A 22060-nucleotide genomic window follows, 5' to 3' on the forward strand; every position below is an offset into this window, starting at 1 on the left:
GGGCTACAGCACAAAAGAAGAGGGTGTTTCCCTTTCCCCACTGCCAAGTTCCAGAGAGCAGAAAATCTTCCCCAACTCTCAGCCTATGGAGCAGGCAATGTGCTTCAAATTGAATTTGAAAGAAGGAAGAAGCAAGAAAAGGAAGGAAAATAACATTTGTTAAACGTTCTCCTCCACGTGCATTATCTCACTGAGCCTTTACAATGACTCTAATGTACTCATTATTATCCCCATGTTACAGCAGCAGAAACTAAAGCTTAGGAAGTTTAAGTAACCAAGGCTTATAGTCCTACAGCTGGTAAACAAATCTGAACCCAGATCTTCCCGATCCAAATTCCACGAACTGTTACACTCCCTTGGAGGGTGACCTGCTCAACTCACCACCCCACGTCCTTGTATATAAGAGAATTTTCCCAGAGAGACAACCTTACGAAGGAGAACTTGGCTCCTCAGGAGCTCACAACAGCTGTCCTAGCATGACAGGCCGTAGCTGAACTCCAGTCCTGAATTAGTCATTCCAAACAAGATCTTACAAATGCAAACAAAATGTTGGGCTACAGCCCATCCCTAGGATGAGGCACCCCCATTTCTATTATGACAGGGAGCAAATCAAGAGGGTATTTCCTATCAGAAGACCTTCAAGAAGTTTTCCGATCTTTAAGCAGGAAGGTAAAGGGAAGTTTACGGACTAGCCTAGCTCTCTTTCTCTGTGTGCAAAGAAGATGCAAATAAGGAAATATATAATCATAAGTTTATTTTCCTGACTGAAAAATAAAAGCATCTGATGAGAGAATCATGAAACCAGATTCATCCCCAGATAAAAGTACATATTCTGCCTCATTTCTAGGGATTTCCCAAGTCCTTGCAATGGCAATGCCCCAAGCAGCAAGAGCCTTGCTAACACCCACAGCTGAGAGCATTCAAGAAGAAATGGGAAGACTTTTCTAGGTTCGGAACACTTTTGAGTCTTTAATGAACATTTTGTTGTTATTGAGGAAAGTCAGTTAAGGAAAACATTCTGATTTTGATTGCACATATAGTCAACGGGCCCAAAATACATATTAATTTGGTGTCACAATAAACAGGATTTTTAAGATCAGGGGCTGGCAATGGAAGCAATAGTACAATTTGAGTGCCTTTACGAAATGGTGCTACTGTCAGCTTCCTTAGTAAGAGAAAGCCACCTTGGGCCTACAGAGATGAAGCAGGAAAAGGAAATACGCAGGCAAGAGGAGTGCGAGGTACCTCGCTCCCATCATACACAGTCTTTCCAGAACCCTCTCTCCTGTTTACAAACAGTAGAAGCAGCTATGGGATATAAACAGAAATGATTGCAAGATCTCCCAGAAGGCTTTTCCAAAAGGGCTGCTTGACCTTCACAAACTACAAAATTAATAGCACAGAAAGGGGTTTGCTTTCATACTCTTATCCGCTTTAAAGGCAGATTGATTAATACATAAAATGACAGAGATGATTGGCACGGGGTGAATAAAGAGAAATCAAGCAGTAAGTCTCCACCACCCACTGTGTAATCTGTGTCATGAAGGCCCCAACACCCTTAAAAATAAGTTCAAGCTGTCAATGGTTTCTCATACAGTGGGGCCAGCCTGGACTATTTGCAGAGCAATGGTGTCTTCCCCTCGTGTCCTGCGCTCTGAAGTCAACTCCAGAGCAGTACTTTGTGTGGCAAAAAGGCATTGTGCTCATTGAACTTGGAGAGCCTTAGACTGTGCTGATGCATATTGCAGGAAGGGATTCTTCACATAGATCTGGCCCTGTGCCACCGGCTGTACCTGCAAAAATAACCATTCCGAAACACCAGCTGGTGTTCCTCAGGACACAGCCTCTCAGGATTATCTTCTCATTGTTGAGGGGGTGCTTGCTGTCCTTCCACGAGAGGACTCCCGCGAATCTATCTAACTTGTTGTTAGGTGCCTCACAGACAACAATGCCTGGAAAATAAAAAAAAAAAAAACCTTTTTATGACTCACCCCAAACTCTCTTTAGAATCCCATAATGCTATTTTACCACCAGCTTCTAATATATAGCACATTTCCTTCTCTCTTAGATGGCACGATGTTGCATACACGGGATTGCGCTAGGAACAATCAGCTGGGAGGCACAAAGATGGAAATCCATCAAATATTTTGAAACATAGCTTTCTGTACTAGTCAAACAAGCATAGAAACCTCAAGGACCTGAGATAGATTTTCCTTTAAAAAAAAATTGCTTATCTTTACTTCTAGTTTGTAACAAATAATTTTTTAAACGATAAAGCAGTGACTGTCCTAAAAGTTTCTCTTATTTCATCTGTTAACTGAATGTGAACTTTCACGCAGGTTAAGATGGCACATTTCTCGTTTCACGACAAAAGTTAATCATCTTCCTGGGCTCGTAACCGGGATTTCAGAGGTCTCACTTTATTCCACCCCAGAGAAACCTGGGCCTGGTTTGCCACATGTGTCTGAGAATGCGTGTGATTTCTTTCAGCTGTTCAATGCCTCTTATCTTGATTAGATTCAGAGTTCTGGGGACTCTCAAAGGCACCATATAACTTGCCCAAACCTGGCCAGAAGATGTTTCTAGTTTCTTTAATTCCAAGCCCATTCCAAACCAAAGGTGAGCCCATTCCACATCAATGAATCGATTTGTTCCATTATTTCCATCAGAAAATATACATTCAGGGTGGGGGTTCTCTAGATAAAAAACGAAACCAGAAAGAATCTTTTATGGACCCTGTCACAAAATATAATTATTAGATTAATATACACTTCCATTGCAAACAGGTGAGGTTAAATTTTTAGAAGTAATGAGTACAAAGACATGAAAGACAGAAAGACAGAACAGAATGGAGGGAGAGAAGGAAAAAGGGAGGGAGGAGAGGAAGGAAAAGAGAGAGGGAAGGTATGAAAGAAGGCTGTGGGTAGATCCAATCCAGGTTCAAACCAAAGTCAGGGATGAGATTAGTACCTACAAGGTTCTCTCTCTCAAAAACTATAAAAATATATTTCTTTAATCAGAAGTCAAAGGGCAGTTGGAACATAAAATGTAGCATTCGGAAAATAAAAAGGGGAGCATATCTTCCTCATTGGTTAAAGGGAAAGGCGATCAGATGAGCCTAGAGAACCTCTGTATTACGCTGACTCCACCTACTCTCTAAGCTGCCTTCTGAACTTAAAGATGCCTCTTACACGGGTTCCCTTCTATGTTTTCCATTCAAAACTCTTAGACATAGGGCCGGGCATGTGGCTCACGCCCCTAATGCCAGCCGTTCAGGAGGCCAAGGCAGGAGGATTGTTTGAGGCCAGGAGTTTGAGACCAGCCTGGGCAACATATTGAGACCCTACCTCTAAAAAAAAAAAAAGAATGATTAAAAAAAATTAAAACTCTTAGACATAGGGAATAGCAGCCAGTTTCCACGTGGCCTCATCACTCCTGACCAACCAGATTACTAACTTTAACAAATCTTCCACTAAAAAAGCAAAAACAAAATCCTGAAAGGAATGCAGGACTGCTTTTCCAACCTCCACCTGCCTTTCCCCAATATAACAAAAGTACTGCCTAAAGATTCTTCACTTGGGCAATCACTGGCAGCTTCCCTGACATCCACTGCTAAATGAGAGAGAGCTGGCGGGAGGATCTGGATAAGACAAATAACCTTACTAAGGGAAGTGGCTGAATTCTGGTTAGCTCTATTATTGCCTATCACTGATACTAAAAAGTAAATTAAAATTGATTTAAACTGGCTCAAGTTGTTTAGACAACTGCATTGTGGATGAGATTTTTGTAAATTCCCAGCATTCAATGTCTTTTCTTCTTAACCAATAATTTTGTTCCTGAATTGTAGAACTTTGAGTTGAGTATCACCAGCAAAACCTACATTAAAATAACAGGTTGACAGCAACCTTTAAAGTTTATTCCAGTTTCTTTATCCAAGACTCAATTTCTCAGGCTTCAAACTTGGCCACTTAAAAAAAAAAAAAAAAAAAAGTGCTTTGGGCAAAAACAACGTGATACACAATCCCTGCCAATAGGAATATAAAAAACAGGCTCATTTGATCATTTTTATTGTCACAAGCAAAGACTGACATGGAGGCAAATACAGCCTTGAACATGTTGGCTCCCTCCTCCCTGGCCCCAAGGCTTATCCACTTCTGGCCTCATACCAAGGGTGTGGTTCTAGACAGGAACAGGCAGCAAGGCCAGGGGGTTCTGCCTGGATTCTTGGAGGCCAAGCCCCAATTCAGCCTTTTTCAAAGAGTGTGGTCCCAGTGATGTAAGCACTAAATACAGGACCCAGTCAAAACAAAATGGCGGGAACAAAGCCAAACTACATTTTTTTTAATCATCAGATGTGCTCAGCTTCCCCTTTCTTAGCCCTGTTAGCATAAAACACAAGCCTTCCAACTTCCTTCCTACCTTTTTCCAAAAGGAATGAACAGTTTCCTTTGAAGAGAGTACTGCACTCACCTCTGTATTCTCATAACCTGTTATACAGTCTACATGGTAGGATCTTAATAAATATTTGTTGAAGAGATGGACAGAAAAAAAAATTCACATGGGTGCAAGAGAGAGGTTAGGAGTGAGATGGGTATTAGAGCAGATCTAAGATGAAGGGGAAAAGTGGGTGTATTTTTATGATAGTAATGATAAAGGGAGTTAGAAGACCAAACAGCCAAGCCACAGTGAGGGGCTTACATTGGCCTAAGTATAACAGGAGGCACATAGATCTGAGAACACTGAGAAAAGGTAGGGGCATTAAAGAACATTAGAAGCAACCAAAATCAGATCCTAGCCATAAGGCATAATAAGGACTAGGGGAAAACTCTCTTCCTACTTTTGCTAGTTGTATTAGAGAAGAGAAAGAGGCAGTAAACAGTCGGTTTGACAACTGATGAGGAAACAGTTTAGGGAAAATATCACTGTTTCTCACATAGTCATTTACTGAATACATGTTTAGAGCACAAAGTCATCTTTAATGAGAAATAACACAACTAGGAAAAAAAATCATGTCATCAATTAAGTATAAATACAATCAAACTAGCTGGTCACATTTGTTTGCCCCTCTAAAGAAAAAGGACACGAAAGTAGATAGCAATTCATCCATATTACAATCACACAGAAATAAATGCTCTAGACCTATACTGAACAAAATCTACAAGATCTTACTCTGGACTTGCCTCAGCATTCTAAATTTAGTCAACTGGATTACTGGCTAATTACCAACTCGATAGACTTCTCAAACTAAAGCATTTACCTCAAAGTGGAAATCTGTAGTTTATCATAAAAATGGAACTCAGTACCCAGTTTCCTATGATTTTCCAGAGAAGTTGATTTCATTTCTTTATGTATATTATTATTAGCAATATTTCTTGATTATCTTCCCTGCAACACTTCCATAAGACCAAATTATCCATTGAATTAGACTTCTCAAACTAAAGCATTTACCTCAAAGTGGAAATCTGTAGTTTATCATAAAAATGGAACTCAGTGCCCAATTTCCTATGATTTTCCAGAGAAGTTGATTTCATTTCTTTATGTATATTATTATTAGCAATATTTCTTGATTATCTTCCCTGCAACACTTCCATAAGACCAAATTATCCATTGAATAAGACATCACTATTGCTGTTCAAGAATTTCTCTAGCCAAGAGCTTCTTAGAATGTAGGAGATTGCCCAGTACTGTTTGCCCTGATGATTGTGACAAATATTTATTTTTTTCTTAGAAAGAAGAGCATCACCTTCCTATTTTCTAAAGCCTCATTATTCTTCAACCATCAAGCCTCAGCCACCCCTCATTACCACCGTAATGGCCATGTCAGCACAGCAGTGGGGAGGGGAACTATTCTTCACATTTCTACGTGGAATCTGTGTCTCACGCATTAGTTGTGCTGTTGAGCTGTGCTCCTGTCCAGGTGAATGGGAAAGCTATCTGGTAAGTTAAAAAAAAAAGTCACAAGATGCTAACCGAGTTGTTTTTCATTTTTTAACCAAAAAGAAAAGCTTATTTTTTCTGTGTTTTAATTACACACATGCTATTCTTTAGAAAGAACCACAAAATACACAAGGATTCCTGAATAAAGAGTCAACCTTTCCCTGGTTCGGAATTCAGGATTAACAGTCATACAAAATATGTAAACTTGTCATGAATTGCAAAAAACAGATCTCAGTCCAGTCAGTAACAATATGCAAAAGATTCTTAAACACATTTGGACAATTTACATCCGGGGCTTTCCCCAAGGCATAAGAATGTCTAGTTTACATAATAATAATTGACAAATATTTCCAGTTACTTATTTGCAAAAGCTTTTCAATTCCCATAGGACTTTAACATGAAAATCAAGGCCCAGTCAATTTATTTTTATATTTGTTAAAATATAGATCAAGTTATATATTGTTAGATCAAGTTATATATCTTTTCATATAAAATTCAACAGACTATATATCATTTTTTTCTGATGTTTGAAATGTATAAAAATATTTATATGAGAACTTTTCAAATAAACGGATTTACCTACCAAAACCCAATTCTCTTGTGTGTACTGGTCTCTACGTTTGGCCAACTCTTCTATAAATTCTTATCAGGGATCCTGACATTCAAAATCCTGAGAACACTGCTACTTTTTAAAAAATATGACGACATCATTCTAGTCCTGGATGAACTTGATCTCTGGTAATTAATTTTGCACTTTTAGGTTTAGAATATTTTTAAAATTTATTTCTTACCCTGACCAGGAGCTAAGCTGTTGTGCTAAATTTCTCTAACTCTCCAATGCTGTTTTTCCACTTACAGTTTAGAACCTGGAGTTTTTTGTCCTTCGTGGAATAGGCTTTGCTAGCAATCCAGGGTTCATATTCTGACTCCTCCACTTAGTAGCCATATGACATTGGGAAAGTTATTCAATTTATCTGGGTCTCAGATTGCTTACTGATAAATTGGCGCTAACAATAATCTCTTCCTTCAAGATCTGTAAGGATTTAATAAGATGATGTGGGCAATTACTTAGCACAGTGCCTGGTACGAACATCATGTTTAGGGCCTAAGACTTTTAGGACCTTTACCTTCTTAAAGCCTCCTTTGGAGATAAGCCCTAGTTCAAGTGTTTCTTCTCCCTGGGATATAAGCTCTGTGAATGCAATGCCTGGGTCTGACTTACTGACCACTGTATTCTCAGGCTTAGCAAATCCCTTGGCATTGTGTTAAACATACATTTGCTGAATGAATGAATGGGTGAGTGCATGAATAAATGAAAGAAGTAAATGTATGCAATGCCTAAGGAGGCCACCAGTAAAACATTGTCCTTGGGTATAGATGCAAACGTAGAGAGGCAGGGAGACTTACAAGAGACATCTGATGCCCAAACCATCTCAGTTTGGACCCTACATGTCCCCAGTTCGGAGTCCCCAGTGGAGACTTCTTTAGGGATAGGAGTGGGAAAATCAGTCTTTAGATACTTGGAAGATGTGAACTTATGATACAAGGACAGAAAACTGAAGCTTGGTGCTAGAGAAAGTATTTTGGGAAGTCTCAAAAGAAAAACCATGGAGTAACTAGAAGCAAAAATAATGCCATACCCAGACATGCCCAGAAGTCACAAGCGAAAAGATATACTTAGCACAGATAGAGCAAGGGAAAGGGTGTGTCTCATGTATCTGTCTCATCTATTAAAAATGTGCACAAGGCTCATATCATATGTTAATTTAAACTAAAGGATTTAATCAAAATATCTCGTTTTGATTCCCATGACTCAAGGAAGTCTTTTTCTAGTCACTGAAGGAAAACCTGAAATCTATTGATACTTCTTAGGACAAAGGTGAATAAAGAAGACAATAAACGGGGTAGGAAAAGGATAGTATGTAAAAGGATCAAAAGAACCTTGATAATACACGTAGAAAATTTTTATAATTCTACATGCTTCATTTTGCATCTTGTCCTGAGGAGATGCTTAGGAGTCTATTTATTATGGACTTATTCTAATTAATGTAGAGAGAGTGATGAAAACAGAAAAAATAAAGAATGACAGAAAAAGAGACACTGAAGGTGGAGAGAATAACCAACATAAAGAGTGGAAGAAGAAGATGGGAAAAGAACAGTAAGAAAGCGTGCACAAAAGGAAGAAAGGCGAGAGGAGAATGGAGAAATAGGGCAGTCAGAGAACTACGTGTGGGTAGCGTATGATGTGTGAATGAGTGTGTGAGAGGCAGAGAGATTGAAATTGAAATGTATAAACTACAGCTTGCAAAAAGGTGGATGGAGAAATAATTGAAGGCTTCAGGAAAGCAAGGGCAATTGTGGGAAGGATTTAGAGTTTGTTAATTGTCCTAACTCTTTCAAAGACTTTTCTATGCCACATCTTGCGTCACCCTGTGGGTCTTCAAATTTTGCTAACAGGGGAAATCTAATTTGTAGATTGTATCTAATTTATTTCCCCATAATCCATCTATTCATTCTTCAGTTGCTTTCTTGGAAACAGGAAATCATATTTTAATAAGGATAAACCCATAAAACACCATGTTGCCTTGAACTTTAAGGTAGATTAAAATGCAACCCAAGATTTAAGAATGAGAAAGTAAATTTGGCAGAAACCTGGCTTTTAGCCCAGATGTGTACCAGCCTCATGAATTTGGCATTACATGTTTTCTGAAAAGTGAACACAGTTTAAGTATACATAATAGAAAAGAGAGGTCTGTCTGTGTTGCCCTTATTTGGGAAAACAGTTGTATTTTGGGGATTTGGTGAGTTGCCTATTCTGTGTGAAGCAAATTCAGGTCGCATCTAGTATAATAAGTACATATCCTGTCATTGACTTACATGGTCACGATTCTTGGAGGGAGTGGTAGAGACAGTTAGAGCTCAACAAATATTCATATTTTCTATTTTCCAGCCTCCCTTGCAGTTAATCCAGGGCCAGATGACTTATGCTAGCCAATGAAATGTGAGAGGAAGAAGTAGTCAAAAGCCATCGTGTCTCTTTCATCTCACCTTTATCCTGTTCTATCTGTACAAATTTCATCTGGGTACCATGGCTACCAGATGGAGAAAGCCACTCAACCCACGTCAGAATGTGACATGAGCAAAAACTAAATAAAAATAAATAAAAAAACCTTTACTGTGTTTATGCCACTAAGATTTCAGGGTTGTTTGTAACTGCATTATAGTGTAGGCCATCTGGGCCAACATCTATGAAAAAAAGGGAACTAAATAATTGTAACAATCATTTTCTGCTTTCTGGGGGTTAAGAACACTATGAATCATGAATTTCTACCTCCTCATAGATTGACAGAGGTATAAAAGTACAATTCTGCCAGAAAAGAAATGAGTAATAGTAAATTATATTTAGGTTGCCCTTTTAGGACTCCATAAATATTCAAGGAGGTATTTTAAGCAAGTATTTTGATTCATGAACACAATTTACTTTTCTTGGATTCACATAACAGTAAAATTTCATTGAAAAAATTACTTAGTAGAAAACGTGCAATTTGTTTTATGCTAATCAAAATATTTCTTAGACCATTCAGTTTCCTGGCTATTCCCCTCACTTAAATCTCAATTCAGAAGAATATTTTTTTCTATAAACATTTGTTACAACAACATACATTTGAGATTAAAATATTAACAGAATCCAGACAGAGTTTACAAGCAAACACAAAGCACAGGCAGTGTAAGCTCTAAGATGCACAGTGGAGAAATTTGACAACACAGACTCAACTGTGCTTTAACCCACGGGATCATGCTAAGACCCTTGTTCACATTTTCCTGTAGTGGACCCCCTAAAAAACGTTTTAGAAGATAGTCTCAAACTCATAAAGATTCATTAATAAATAAAGATAATCTGTATGGAAATATTAATATTCAGGGACAGACTCACAAGTGGGTAAGGCAAGACACCATCAAAGAGTGGCCGGAAGGCCTCAAAGAGTCTCCCTACTGTCTGTCACAGCACCTAAAATCCTATCATCCTCTTCCCTTTGACTCTTGAAGGATTGCGTTTCTCTGTGGTCTCTAAATCATAAAATGCATATATCACTAGAATGGACAATATCTAGAGGTCATTCCATGAATACTTAAGAAGTATAACTTTAACAGAAAAGAACAAGACATAACTAGAAAAGAACAGGCCAGGGAAACCATGCTGAGCAGCAGAGCACTGGGTTGAACGGTGTGAAAATGGAGACGATAAAACCATGGTCTAAAATAACAGATGACCAACTATTTAATAAATCAGAGCATCCTTTCTGAACAGCTACTATCCTCAAGACAGCATGCCTACCAGACACTATGCGAGGTACAGAAATACATGAGGCAGGATGACTATCTTCATGAAGTTTGCAGTCTAGTATTTGATCTTTGTTACAGAGCCAGGAAATGGTTGGGTGGTTAGACCTAGAGCTAGAAATAAAAGTGTGGCCTGTATTCCACCTCAGCAAGTCTGCACAGGGGTCCAGGGAAACCAAGGTCAGGCAAGTGGAGGGCATTATGGGATTGAAGGGAATGAGATCTAGAGAAGAGGAAACCAAGATGACAAACTGATAAAGCCGTCCTCCTCTTGGTAAATATTTTTACTCTTTAGCGTGAGAAGAGATTACAGGCTTTGATGCCTGGAGAATTTTATGTCTTTCCACCAAATAAAAAGAAACATAAATTGGATCTCAGATAATTAGTTTGTTACATCGCTTTTTGGTTTTGAGATTTTTTTGTTTGTTTGTCTGTTTAAAACACTTACCATCAAACCTTGCGAGTCTGCTAATGTCGGCTCCAAGTTCTGAGGTAACTGATAGTGCATGGCGGACTTTAAGGTTCGTTTCCCTGTGAAATTAATGACATGACATGAATTTTCATATGGACCAGCCTAGCAGCATCTTACCAAAGCAATCAGGTGGGTGCAGCATATGCAAAACCCAATTCAAGAGATCCAAGAAACCCTCCTTTGAATGTCAGTGGCACTTCTAACACTGTCTCGGGAAAGTGGGTGGGGCTTCTCAGGCTCCTAGGAGTTGGCATTCTACCCACAGCACATCTGCATAACAATCCAGTAATCTGTTTTGCAATTTGAAAGAACAGAGGACATAATAAATATGGTTTCACTCGAACCTACCCAGACATCATGCATGAGTTACAAAACACATTAGGAATAGGAACACAGTTGCCAAAGAAAGGCCAGTATCACTCCAGAGTCTACTATCTACGTGGTTTTACTTGCAAAAGATGGTCATGGCTAATTTCACAGTAGCTGAAATTTAAATGGGAAAAGGAATACAGCTTTCTTTTTCTTAGAAAATCAATCCAAGAAACGCATAAGTCTAGAATAGACAACCAGACAAGCTCAGCAGGCCAAAGCATGCTGGTCATCTTCTCATAGGTAAGGCCACACATCCGTTAGACAGATGGCTCTCTGGTATTCAAGAAAAGGCCAGTATTCTATGGCTTCATTCATGTTTTGTGTTTAAGGGCTTGCCATCCCAGTTTTCTCACTGAGGTCAACCTAATTCTCTTCTACTGTAGCTAAGATCAGCTGTCAGAGTTCTATCTTTTATGGCAATGTTTAGTACTGGGTCCATTCAGTCAATAAATATTGATTGAGTACATACCATAGTCACCCAGGATACTCAATGCTGCCCAAGAGGATTATTGTCCTCTTTAGGGAAACAAGTGGTAAGTAAAAAATCAAATATCACTGTGTGGAATTACATGCCAGCCCATTAAATAACTGGGTTTAGAGAGCCAAGAAGCAAGTAGCCAAGACCGCATTCAATCTCACTATGTGTAAATGAGTTGCACAATGGCATAGGAAAATATGAATCCAATTCAAGGAACACCTACTGGTAAAATAGCTTTCTTCAGGAAACACTAAGTTGGATGTCCAATTGAAGTTAGCTTGTTTAAAAGTAATCTCAATCAAAATCTGCCTACTCCTAGGAGGCAGAGATGAGTAGGGATTGAGATGGTCAAGAAGCACTTCACAGATGAGGCAGAAATCGAGCTGGGCTTGACGGACAAGCCTGAGATAAGTGGTGCAGAGGCTAAAGGACCAACATGTCCGTCCCGTTAAGCAACTAGCAAATAATTGACATGGTCAGTCACACGAGCTAGGCCAGACAGTCCGAGTTCTTAACACTTCTCTACATCATGTCATTCATCAAAGTTCAGCATCATTTTGATTACTTCCTCCGAATTCTCTCCAATATCTCACTTCCACCTTCAAATGTGAAAACTAAAAGGGAATGAGTAATCTCATAGGCCTCATTGGTGCTTTAAAAAACATTTGTAAGACTCCCTATTAATGCCTTCAGTGTCATGCCACATTCTTCCTTAATCTGCCTGAGTATCTTGATAAACTTCAAAGTGATTTTCAGCAAAATATAATACAGAAAGATCTGGTGTACTCTTTACTCAGTTTCTCCTAATGGTAAAATCTTGCAAAACTGTGATTCAGTATCACAACAAGGATACTGACATTGACACAGTCAAGATATAAAACATTTCTGTCACCACAAGGACACCTCAGCTTGCCCTTTGTAGCCACACCCACTTCTCTGCCCCTCCCCCACCCCACTTTAATACCTAGCAACCAATAATCTCTCCTCCATTTCTATAATTTTGCCTTTTCAACAGTGTTTTATAAGTGGAATCATATAGTATATGGCCTTTGGGATTGCTGACTCAGTATAATTCTCTGAAGATTCATCCAAGTTGCTCTGTGTATCGATAGTTCATTCCTTTTTATTGCTAAGTAGTAGATATGGATGTATCACACACTGTTAATGTAACCATTCATTTACTGAAGGATATCTAGGTTGTTTTCAGTTTGGAGATGTTGTGAATAAAGCTGCCAAAATATTCATGTACAGATTGTTGTGAAAACCTAAGTCTTCATATCTCAGAAATAAATGCCCAGGAGAGAAACTGCTGAGTTATATGGTAGTTGCATGTCTAGTTTTAGTCTTTAAGAAACTACCAAACTGTTTTCCAGAGTAACTGTAGCATTTTACATTCCCACCAGCAATGTATGAATTATCCTGTTTCTCTACATCCTTGCCAGCATCTGGAGTCGTTACTATTTTTTATTTTAGCTATTCTGATAGGTCTGCACTGTGGTTTTCATTTTAATTTTCCTAATGGCTAATAATGTTGAATATCTTTTCATGTGCTTATTTGTCATCTGTATATCCTCTTTGGTGAAATATCTGTTTATATCATTTCTCATTTTCTTATTGAGTTGTTTGGTATTTTACTGCTGAATTTTGAGAGCCTTTAAAATATATTCAAGACAAAAGTCCTTTCTCATATAGATGGTTTGCAAATTTTTCTCCCAATCTGTAGCTTATCTTTGCATCCTCTTAACAGGGTCTTTTATACAACAAAATTTTTTAATGAAGTCCAGTTTATCAAGCTTTCTTTTTAATAGATCATGCTTTCTGTGTCAAGTCTAAAAACTCTTTGACTATCCCCAGATCTCAAAGATTTTCTCCTATGTTTTTTTCTAAAAGTTTTATAGTTTTACATTTTACATCTAAATTCAATTTTCTTAATAGTGATAAGGGTATTCAAATTATCCATTTCATATTGAGTATATAGTTTGTATGTTTTGAGAAAGTGGTCCATTTCACCTAAGTTGTCAAATTTATGCATGTAGAGTTGTTTGTAGTATATATTTATTATGCTTCCGATGTCTTCAGGATCTATAGTGAATTCCCCTGGTTCTTTCATGATATTGCTAATTTGTGTCTCTCTCTTTTTCTCTTTGTCAGTCTTCCTAGAAGTTTGTCAATTGCATTGATGTTTTCAAAGAACCAGCTCTGTGTTGTTGATTTTCTTTATTGTTTTTCTGTGTTTTCAAGTTTACTGACTTTAACCCTTTAATGCCTCCTTATATCTGCTTGCTCTGGGTTTATTTTGCTATTTTCTAGGTTCTTAAGATGGAAGATTAGATTATTGATTTACAACTTTTTCTCTTTTTGGGTGTATACATTTAGTGCTATAAATTTTCCTCTCAGCATTATTTTAGCTGTGTCTGAAACTGTTCTGCTCAAACCAGCGGTAGGATCTCACAGGCTGAACTCTATTTGAATAGCTCAATATAGCAATGATTTAGGGCACACAGGTTAAAAGCCTGGGCTCTGGCATCAGAACGCAGGTCTGAGTCATGGCTTCAGCCTTTCGGTGTGTGGGGCAAATTACCTAGACTCTCCAAGCCTTGGTTTCATTGTCTGTACAATAGGGCTTAGATAGTACCTACATCAGAATTAAATGAAAAAGTCCATCTATAGAACATACATATATCGTTTCTTTAAAATGTAAGCATTTGATGAATGTTTTTATGCCAGACAGACAAATTAAATCCTCTGAAACAGAACTGTTATATGGTATATAACTAAGTTCTAAATTAATATCAATGTTAAAACTGCATCATATTCTGTTTCTCTCTTCTGTCTCTATGTCTTCATTTAACACAATTTCGAAACGTTGCCTTTTAAAGTAACATCAGTCCTTCCTTCAGGGAATCTTGATCTCCACCTCTCTCATTTTCCTTAGAAACATCACTTGAAATTCAAACTAACAAGAAAAAAAAAAAACTTCTAAGGAATCTCACTGGAGTCCCTGTGTAAAATTATTCACATACACATATTTAGCTCACTTTTCTGAAAGAAAAACAAATTCAAGAGAAAAGACAGAGTTTTTAAAATAAATTTAAGGGAAAAGACAGTTTTCAAAATTATTGCAAAGTAATTAACAATGCATTTTGCAATTTAGACTCCTATGTGTCCAAAGAAAATAACAAAGAAGGTTTTAAGTCCTATTTCTAAAGATATTACTTTTAAATAAATTGCGAACCAACCTAATTAATTATTCTAATGTTAACAACTTACCCATCAAGCTCAGCGGTTTCAATATAACAGAGACCATGTGGCTCACTACTTGATAGGAGAAGCAAATCAGCCTATTTTAAAAAATCATGACAAGAGAATACTTGAGAAGGGAAGGTTGGTTCAAAGTCTTCTATGTTATATCACCTGTCCTCTACTAATGAGCCAACAGAACCTTGGAAGCAAAGTAAAAGAAGTGATAGCTTGTTCTACCTCCATGTCACATGCCCTGAACAAACCCCTCCCTCTCCTCACCTGTCCCTACTTTAAATGCCCCCGGCCACCACAACATAAGCAAGGGAAGAAAATACCATGTAAATAACTAGCCACTTGATTTACTTTTTTTGAGAGAAATATATAAATTCTGTTTTCTTGTTTTGATCATTACTAATGGAAAATATAAAACTCTCCCCAATAAATAATTGAAAATATTTATATGTGCCCACTTTAATTACCTAGCATGATCAGTTAAGTGCAGGCAGCAGGAAAAGGACATGGGGAAAAGGCAGAAGGGAAGTAGGAAGAGGAAATTGAAACCAAAATAGGAAAAAAAAGTCAAAGAGGCAAGGAAGTAAAAGAAAGAGAGAAAGATTGAAAGAAAAGCAAAATAAAACAAGAAAAAGGAAAAAGATGGTAGGGAATAAAAAAGAAGAGAGATAAGATAAAGTCAGGGCTAAGCAAGAGAGCAAGATAGACCCAAAAAAGTCATAAAAGACAGTGGAAACAATTCACAGGCTGAGCAGTTTAGTTTTTTTTCAGAGATAAATAATTCTATTCTGCTGCCCATTTGAGCTTTGGAAATTGCCTGTCACAATTCAGCTTTACAATTCTGGTACCTTTCTATATGTGGAAACTGCTTATCCATTTTATTTCAAATTTCATTTTAAAATAAGTGTTGTTATTAAATTCTTCTGAAGGATTTCAATGTTTAAAAAGAATTAAATTTTAGCAATTTATTTTGAGACATTAGCCTAACAATTCTCTAACTATGTCTGAATGAACAATTGGCAATCCAAATCTGAAATTTTCTTACCCTGGTTTTTTAAAATGTTAGAATTGCTTCATTCTCAAGTCCTAGAGGTTAAATTTAGAATAAATTCACTTACTTCATTGTCTCAAGCTTTTAAATTTCCAACTCAAAAATAGGCTGTGTGTGTGTATGTGTGTAGTTTTGTCTAAATTGGGATAAAACCAAGCTGGAGAAAAACTCCCTGACAGCCCCTAAAGGAATAAATAGGTTTGTGTTATCAAGGCTGTTCAGCAACACTAAATGAAAACAGAAGCTTGTCAAGGCAGAAATTTTCTGACTTGTTGCACTGGGAACAGAGCAAACCCATAGGAAGAACGTGTCAAAAGTGTGCGCCACTCGACAGCCAAAAATTGTTCATCTTCATTTTAAAGGAAAAAAAAAGTTTTGAAAATTCACCTTGAACTCGTTTCCCACATTTAAATTTCAATGCATAAAGGCATAAGGCACCACAGCAATGGAGCTTTAATGCTCTTTAGGCCTATGTCTCTCCTCCCGTGAGCTTAAAAAATGTATTTCAAATAAAATCCAGAATTCCCTTACTCTGATCTCTGTGATTAAAAATAGTTATGGCATATAGAGAAAGATACCCATCTGTACCTAGGGTTGCTTTTCTTGGAAACTGCATAGTAAGAAGGATTGGATGTTTAATACTGTGCTCGGCTGTGTTGACACTTACCCTGCGGTAAACAAGGGAAGGAGTCCTCGTCCACACTGGCTCACAGCAGGCCACTGAGGCACCACCGCCACCTGGTGGCCGGATTCTCCCCTGAGCAGTGACCCAACTTCCCGCAGGCTGACCCCAGGGGATTCTGGTCTAACTGCTCCTGCTCCCAGTACTGCCTGGGGCGCTGGGATTCCTACCTTCCTACCTTCTGCCTTTCTCACCTCCTCCTGTCTCCTCCATTGCCACCTTTTTCTTTGATGTCCTCTGAAACTGCCTCCTGTTTTCCCACTCCCTTATCTCTGTCCTGCCCTCCCCTCACCCATCCTCCCTTCTCCCTGCCCCACTGCTGAGCCTTGCTGTTCCCTTTTGCTAACTTCTCCCTGCAAGGTTGTTTAACTCATTCTCATTGAGGAGGGAATGTGAAGGACGGGACCAGTAGGACCAGCAGAAAAAGCGGTGACAGTACTCATTGCCATGCAGGCAGTCCTCCTCTTTTGAGGTGCACTCAGTAATAATTCTGAAAAGGAAAGGGCAAGAGAGCTGCAGTGACAGCCCTGCTAAGTTCCTCACCACCTTTTGCCAGAGGCGCTGGGCCAGGAGTGGAACAACACATGGGTCTTAGGGCCACCAGCGCCATGACTCTGGGAGCCTCAGATCAGGCCTCCTTAAGCTGCCCCCTCTGGTAAATCTCCAGGGACCCAATTCCTAGTTGATCCAGAAACTTGTGTTCCAGCTGTTGGTGTTAATGATAACCAGCAGCTGATATTTAGTGAGGGTTTACTATGTGTCCGGCACTGTCCTAGGAGCTTTACATGCGATATTTTATTTAACTCTCACAGAAATCCTGTAGTGTTGGTCCTGTTGTTGTCCCCACTTTACAGATAAGCAAAGTAAGGCCCAGAGAGTTTCAGTAACTTGCTCGAGGACACACAGTTAGTAAGTAGGGGAGCCAGGATTTGAACACAGGAAGTCTGAGGAATATAATACAGGGGATACTAAAATGAGTAAAAACCCCTTTGCTCTAAGAATTTTATAATTTAGTAAAGGCAGACTATGATAAGGGTCTTATTAACAGAGGGCTATGAAAGGAGTGCAAATGAGAGAGAGAGAACGTTGGGTTGGTAGCTGAGGAAGGGCATCATGGAAGATTCTAGATGCAGTGAAAGGCAGGTCACCCAGGCAGAGGTACTAGCAGAAGTAAAGAAGAGGAATAGAAAAGGGTGTCTATCTGAATTCACAGGTGGGCTAGGCAAACAGCTGTTCATTCCAACCGGCACTGTCTTCCGCAGACCCCTATTTTTACTTTCTTCTGTTAATTCTTGGTGCCATTTCTCCTCGCTCTGCCAGGAGGGGCTCAGCTGTGTCTCCCCTGAGGCAAGCAGTGTTTTCCAACACAACACCCCTCCCCAGCTTCTACATAGACAACAGGAAGCCCAAGCAGCTGCTTCATGAAGTGATGATTCCCATCAGAGGAAGCATGAAAAGAATCCTCCTCATATGTTTATTAGGCATAATTTATGTTTGTTAAAAAATTAAAGCAAAACCTCAAGTGATGATAACGCCTTAAAGCTATACAATCTTTAAGGGTTTACAAAACCCTCTCTCATAATGGTGTCATTTTATTCTCTCAACAACGCTGTGAGAAGTAACACTGTTCCCATTGTACGAATGAGGAACCTGGAGAGGTCATGTCCCACCCAGCAGTGAGGGAGGAATAGACTCACCCACACCCACCAGATGAGCTAAATTCACTCATGTGAAGTCTATGGCCTTTCCAAAGTCATGGTGAGAATGTTGTCACATCAAATTAAGGAACCCAAGACTCCAAGAGATTTAACATCAGACTCATGAACATATAGCTTAAGCTGCATAGCTGGAACTAGGATTTAGAAATTCTAATCCAAAAGTGTATGCTCTTTCTTCTGGAGGGCCACTAATCACTGAAATACAACTATGAAAAACAGAAAGTGTTTTGCTTTGTTTTGTTTTGCTTTATTTGCTGGTGTGCAAAAACCAAAACCACAGTGGTGAAGGCATAGGAGATGGTCACTCCATAATCTGATGGAAAGATAAACTTGAACACTGGGATCTCCTTTTATTTTTTAAGCCATTCTAACACATAGAGTTCTTCATCTTCTTTATTATCTACGATGCTATCTTTTCTTTTTTTTTAGTTCAAAAATAAAAATGAAAATCCAAAACGGCTCATGAATTGAGTCAAAATCAGAATAAAATCCTAAAAATGAAAGTGTGTAAGGTTATAGGCAACATTTTTATTTAAAATTTGCATTTCAGATCCAACAAATGCACGTTGATTATCTACTAATATGTACGAGATATATCATTGATTTTGGTTTTTCTAATTAAATCGATTTGAGAATAAGAAAGAGATGGTGATGAGAGGAGGAGGGAGGAGAATAATAATGGATATCATAGAATTTATTCACAAACAGGTGGAAAAAAATCCTTGCCTGCAAATTTCACCTCCACAAATTGGTAATTGCTTATATACATTGGCCATTTACTTTTTTTAATGTCAAAAATAGTGTGCTATTCCTCTACACTTTGGCAACAAGCTTTTTCTTCAATACAGCTTAGACAAATATTTTCTAAAAATCTTTCTCTTGAAATTCCCTTTCTACTGACATTTACAACAGCAGATATACAACAGATCTATAGGGAGAGAGATACAGGAAGAGAGAGAGACTTTATTTATAGCAATTAGGTTGAAACAACAAGTAACTCTGACTTGAAGCTATAAAACTTAAAATAACAAGGAGGGCAATTAAACCACACAAATGGCCTCTCTGGAAGCATGTCCAAGACTCAGACGTTGAAAAGGAGTAGATGAGATGTCCTGATAGGTCAAGAAGAGTGTGACAGCCCCCTCCTGCTTAGGCCTAAAGTTGAGGTCAAATTAATCTTTCTGGCCCTATCAGTTCTGAGAGGTGAGATTTTCGATTCCTATACCAGATGAATGCTTTGGTTTTAAAAGAAAAATGTTACTGTATCAAAACCTGAAAGATGAATGCTTTTTTGTGGAGGGGGAAGGGAGAATTTTTTCAAACAAGCTAAACAGCTCAATTGTCATAATGTTCAAATATGCTCATGTCCAGTAAGGGTTTTATTTCTACCACTAGCTAAGAAAAGCGAAACAAAAGAAGAGCCCTGCTGTTGAGTAAAAGATAAAGGCACATTGGATCCCAAGGTCCAGGCTCTGGTGCTATCAAGAACTCTGCAGTATGTTTTTCTCCCAGGAGTTTACTTGGGTCTTCTAACGCAAGTCAATCTCATTGTGATATTGGAATTACACTGTGTATCTTTTTTCCAGTCACAAAACAAAACTAGGAGCTGTGGAAATTCAGCCCAAAAGTGTTCTTGAATTTAAAAAAAAAAAAAAAAAAAAAGAGCAATGGAGGTTTCTTATGTGGAAAACAAAAGTAAGTAACTTCTGAATATGCCAGCGAATCGGCAATCTCAGGCAAGTTCCTTTCCTTGCTTAAAATCTCCTGATAAACTGACATAAACCAAGTTGCAAATACTAAGTTTCAATGGCTAGAGGTTATGCATCCAAATTGGTGCAACACTCTCTGATCATTTGACTTGCAGCATCCAAGCCTGCATCCCCTAACTCTGGAAGCCCAGCCTCAAGGCAATGAGGGTGGGTGACTATTCTAATAGAGTCAGGAACAGCAGGTGGTTGTGGTCAGGAGTGGGGACTCTGGAGCCAGATTGCATGAATTTAACTCCTGAATCTCCCATTGGCAAGCTACTTGATAGCACTGTGCTTCTGTTTTCTCATCTGTAAAATGGGAACAATGCGGTAGTACATAACCTGCCCTCATTGGGCTAATGTAAGGATTCAATGAGTTAATTCATATAAAATGCTTATAATATTGTCTGGCACGTGGCACGTAGTCAATAAATGCTAGCTATTATTATCATTATCTCGATGCCTCAGTTTCCCAAAATCTACTTCAGTGTAATAACTCCTAAGTGAGGCTCTTTCAGGGACCCCTAAATGTTGCTCCTCAAATATAAGCTTTCAGACAGCCCCTGGCTGATACCAGAGAATGGGGAGATTTACAGTACTCCTAAGTGACTACAGCAGTTCACCTATAAAAACATTTCCTTGTTCTTGAAAATGGTTTTGTAGGTGCTGACTAGCTAAACATGGAAAAACTTTGAACAAAATTACCTAATCAAGAGGCACTGCAGTTTGGGAATTTAGAGAACTCCCATCCTTACTTATCCAAAGATTAAACCAACAGAACTCTAGTTGTAGGAGTCAGAGAACGATGGATCTTTTCATTGATTAAGGACCAGGCTTTAGGTCTGAAGGCCAAATGGGCTTGCTTATACTTCACCCCTGTTAGACAGACTCATGGAGCCATAGACACTGGAAGCTCTAAACGGCCCCAACCCCAACATGGGAATTGGCTCCTGTAAAATTGAAGACATGGAATAGCAGAGCAAAATATATTCTCTGCACACAGGCAGAGCCCAAAGAGAACGGGAAGGAAGGAGGCACTCCCTGCCCCCAAACCCACCCATCAGAGACGCCACTCCTAGGAGAGAGGAACAAGCAAGGGGGCGAGAGACATGTACAGTGTTATTTTGATGCTGTACCTCCAAATGAAAACGGGAGGAGCAGGAACTAGAGAAGACAAGAAAATAAACATTCTCACCCCATCACGTAACTACAATAAAAGGCCACATCTGTGCTATCTAATACAGTAGCCACAAGTCACATGTAGCTACATAAACTAAAATTCGAAATTCGGTTCCTCAGTTGCACTAGCCACATTTCAAGTGCTCAGTTGCCACGTGGGAGGACCGGCTGACACATTGGACATATAGAACATTTCCTTCATGGCAAAAAGTTCTATTGGACAGCACTGGGACACCTGGATCACTGACTTCAGGGGAACTTATGTAAATGTGTGATTTATTTTTAGACCAATGCTAAGGATGCATTCATGGAACTGGTTTCCTTCTACCTGATACTTGCACTTGTACTTGCTTTCTGTGTCTCATTTCACAGAGTCTTTTGCAATAGCAAGCAAGCATGCATACTATTAATAATAGAAAACATAACTATTAATAAATTAAAAACAAAGACCAAGGGAAATACAAATTAGAATAACAAGGCTAGAGGGCAAGTTGGAGCACAGATATGCTGGCCATGAGGTCTCATGGAGTTATAAGATTTGACACATAGATAGATTTGACTCCTGCTTCTTCAGGACTCACCTGTAAGAATTTGATAAAGCTAATTTAAATTCGTGTCAAAAAAAAAGTAAATAGATTGTGAGAACTTGGCAAACTGTCCTACATATAAGGAGCCCAAGCTAGGGTGGATGTCAAGACATGTATTGTGCATACACAAGGAGGGCAATGCGCACTATCCGAAGGATGGACATATTTAAAACACGGACTTCGGTGGGGGGGGAACCAAGGGCAACACACCTAACCTAATCATCTGTACCACGGGAAGGG

General features: G+C 38.8%; 1 protein-coding gene across 1 annotated transcript in view; it reads right to left on the bottom strand.

Annotated features, from left to right (window-relative positions):
- The window catches only part of ATP8B4 (ATPase, class I, type 8B, member 4), a 233774-nt gene that overhangs the window by 97669 nt on the left and 114045 nt on the right, over positions 1 to 22060 (bottom strand). The window contains exons 7-9 of the mRNA XM_012649186.1: positions 14871 to 14941; positions 10727 to 10809; positions 1794 to 1952 (exon numbers count right to left, since the gene is read on the bottom strand). Coding sequence (XP_012504640.1) covers positions 1794 to 1952; positions 10727 to 10809; positions 14871 to 14941 — 313 coding nt within the window. The remainder of the gene's footprint in view (positions 1 to 1793; positions 1953 to 10726; positions 10810 to 14870; positions 14942 to 22060) is intronic.

The sequence above is a fragment of the Propithecus coquereli genome, unplaced genomic scaffold (assembly GCF_000956105.1).
Source record: "Propithecus coquereli isolate 6110/MARCELLA unplaced genomic scaffold, Pcoq_1.0 Scaffold3, whole genome shotgun sequence".
Taxonomy (NCBI): domain Eukaryota; kingdom Metazoa; phylum Chordata; class Mammalia; order Primates; family Indriidae; genus Propithecus; species Propithecus coquereli.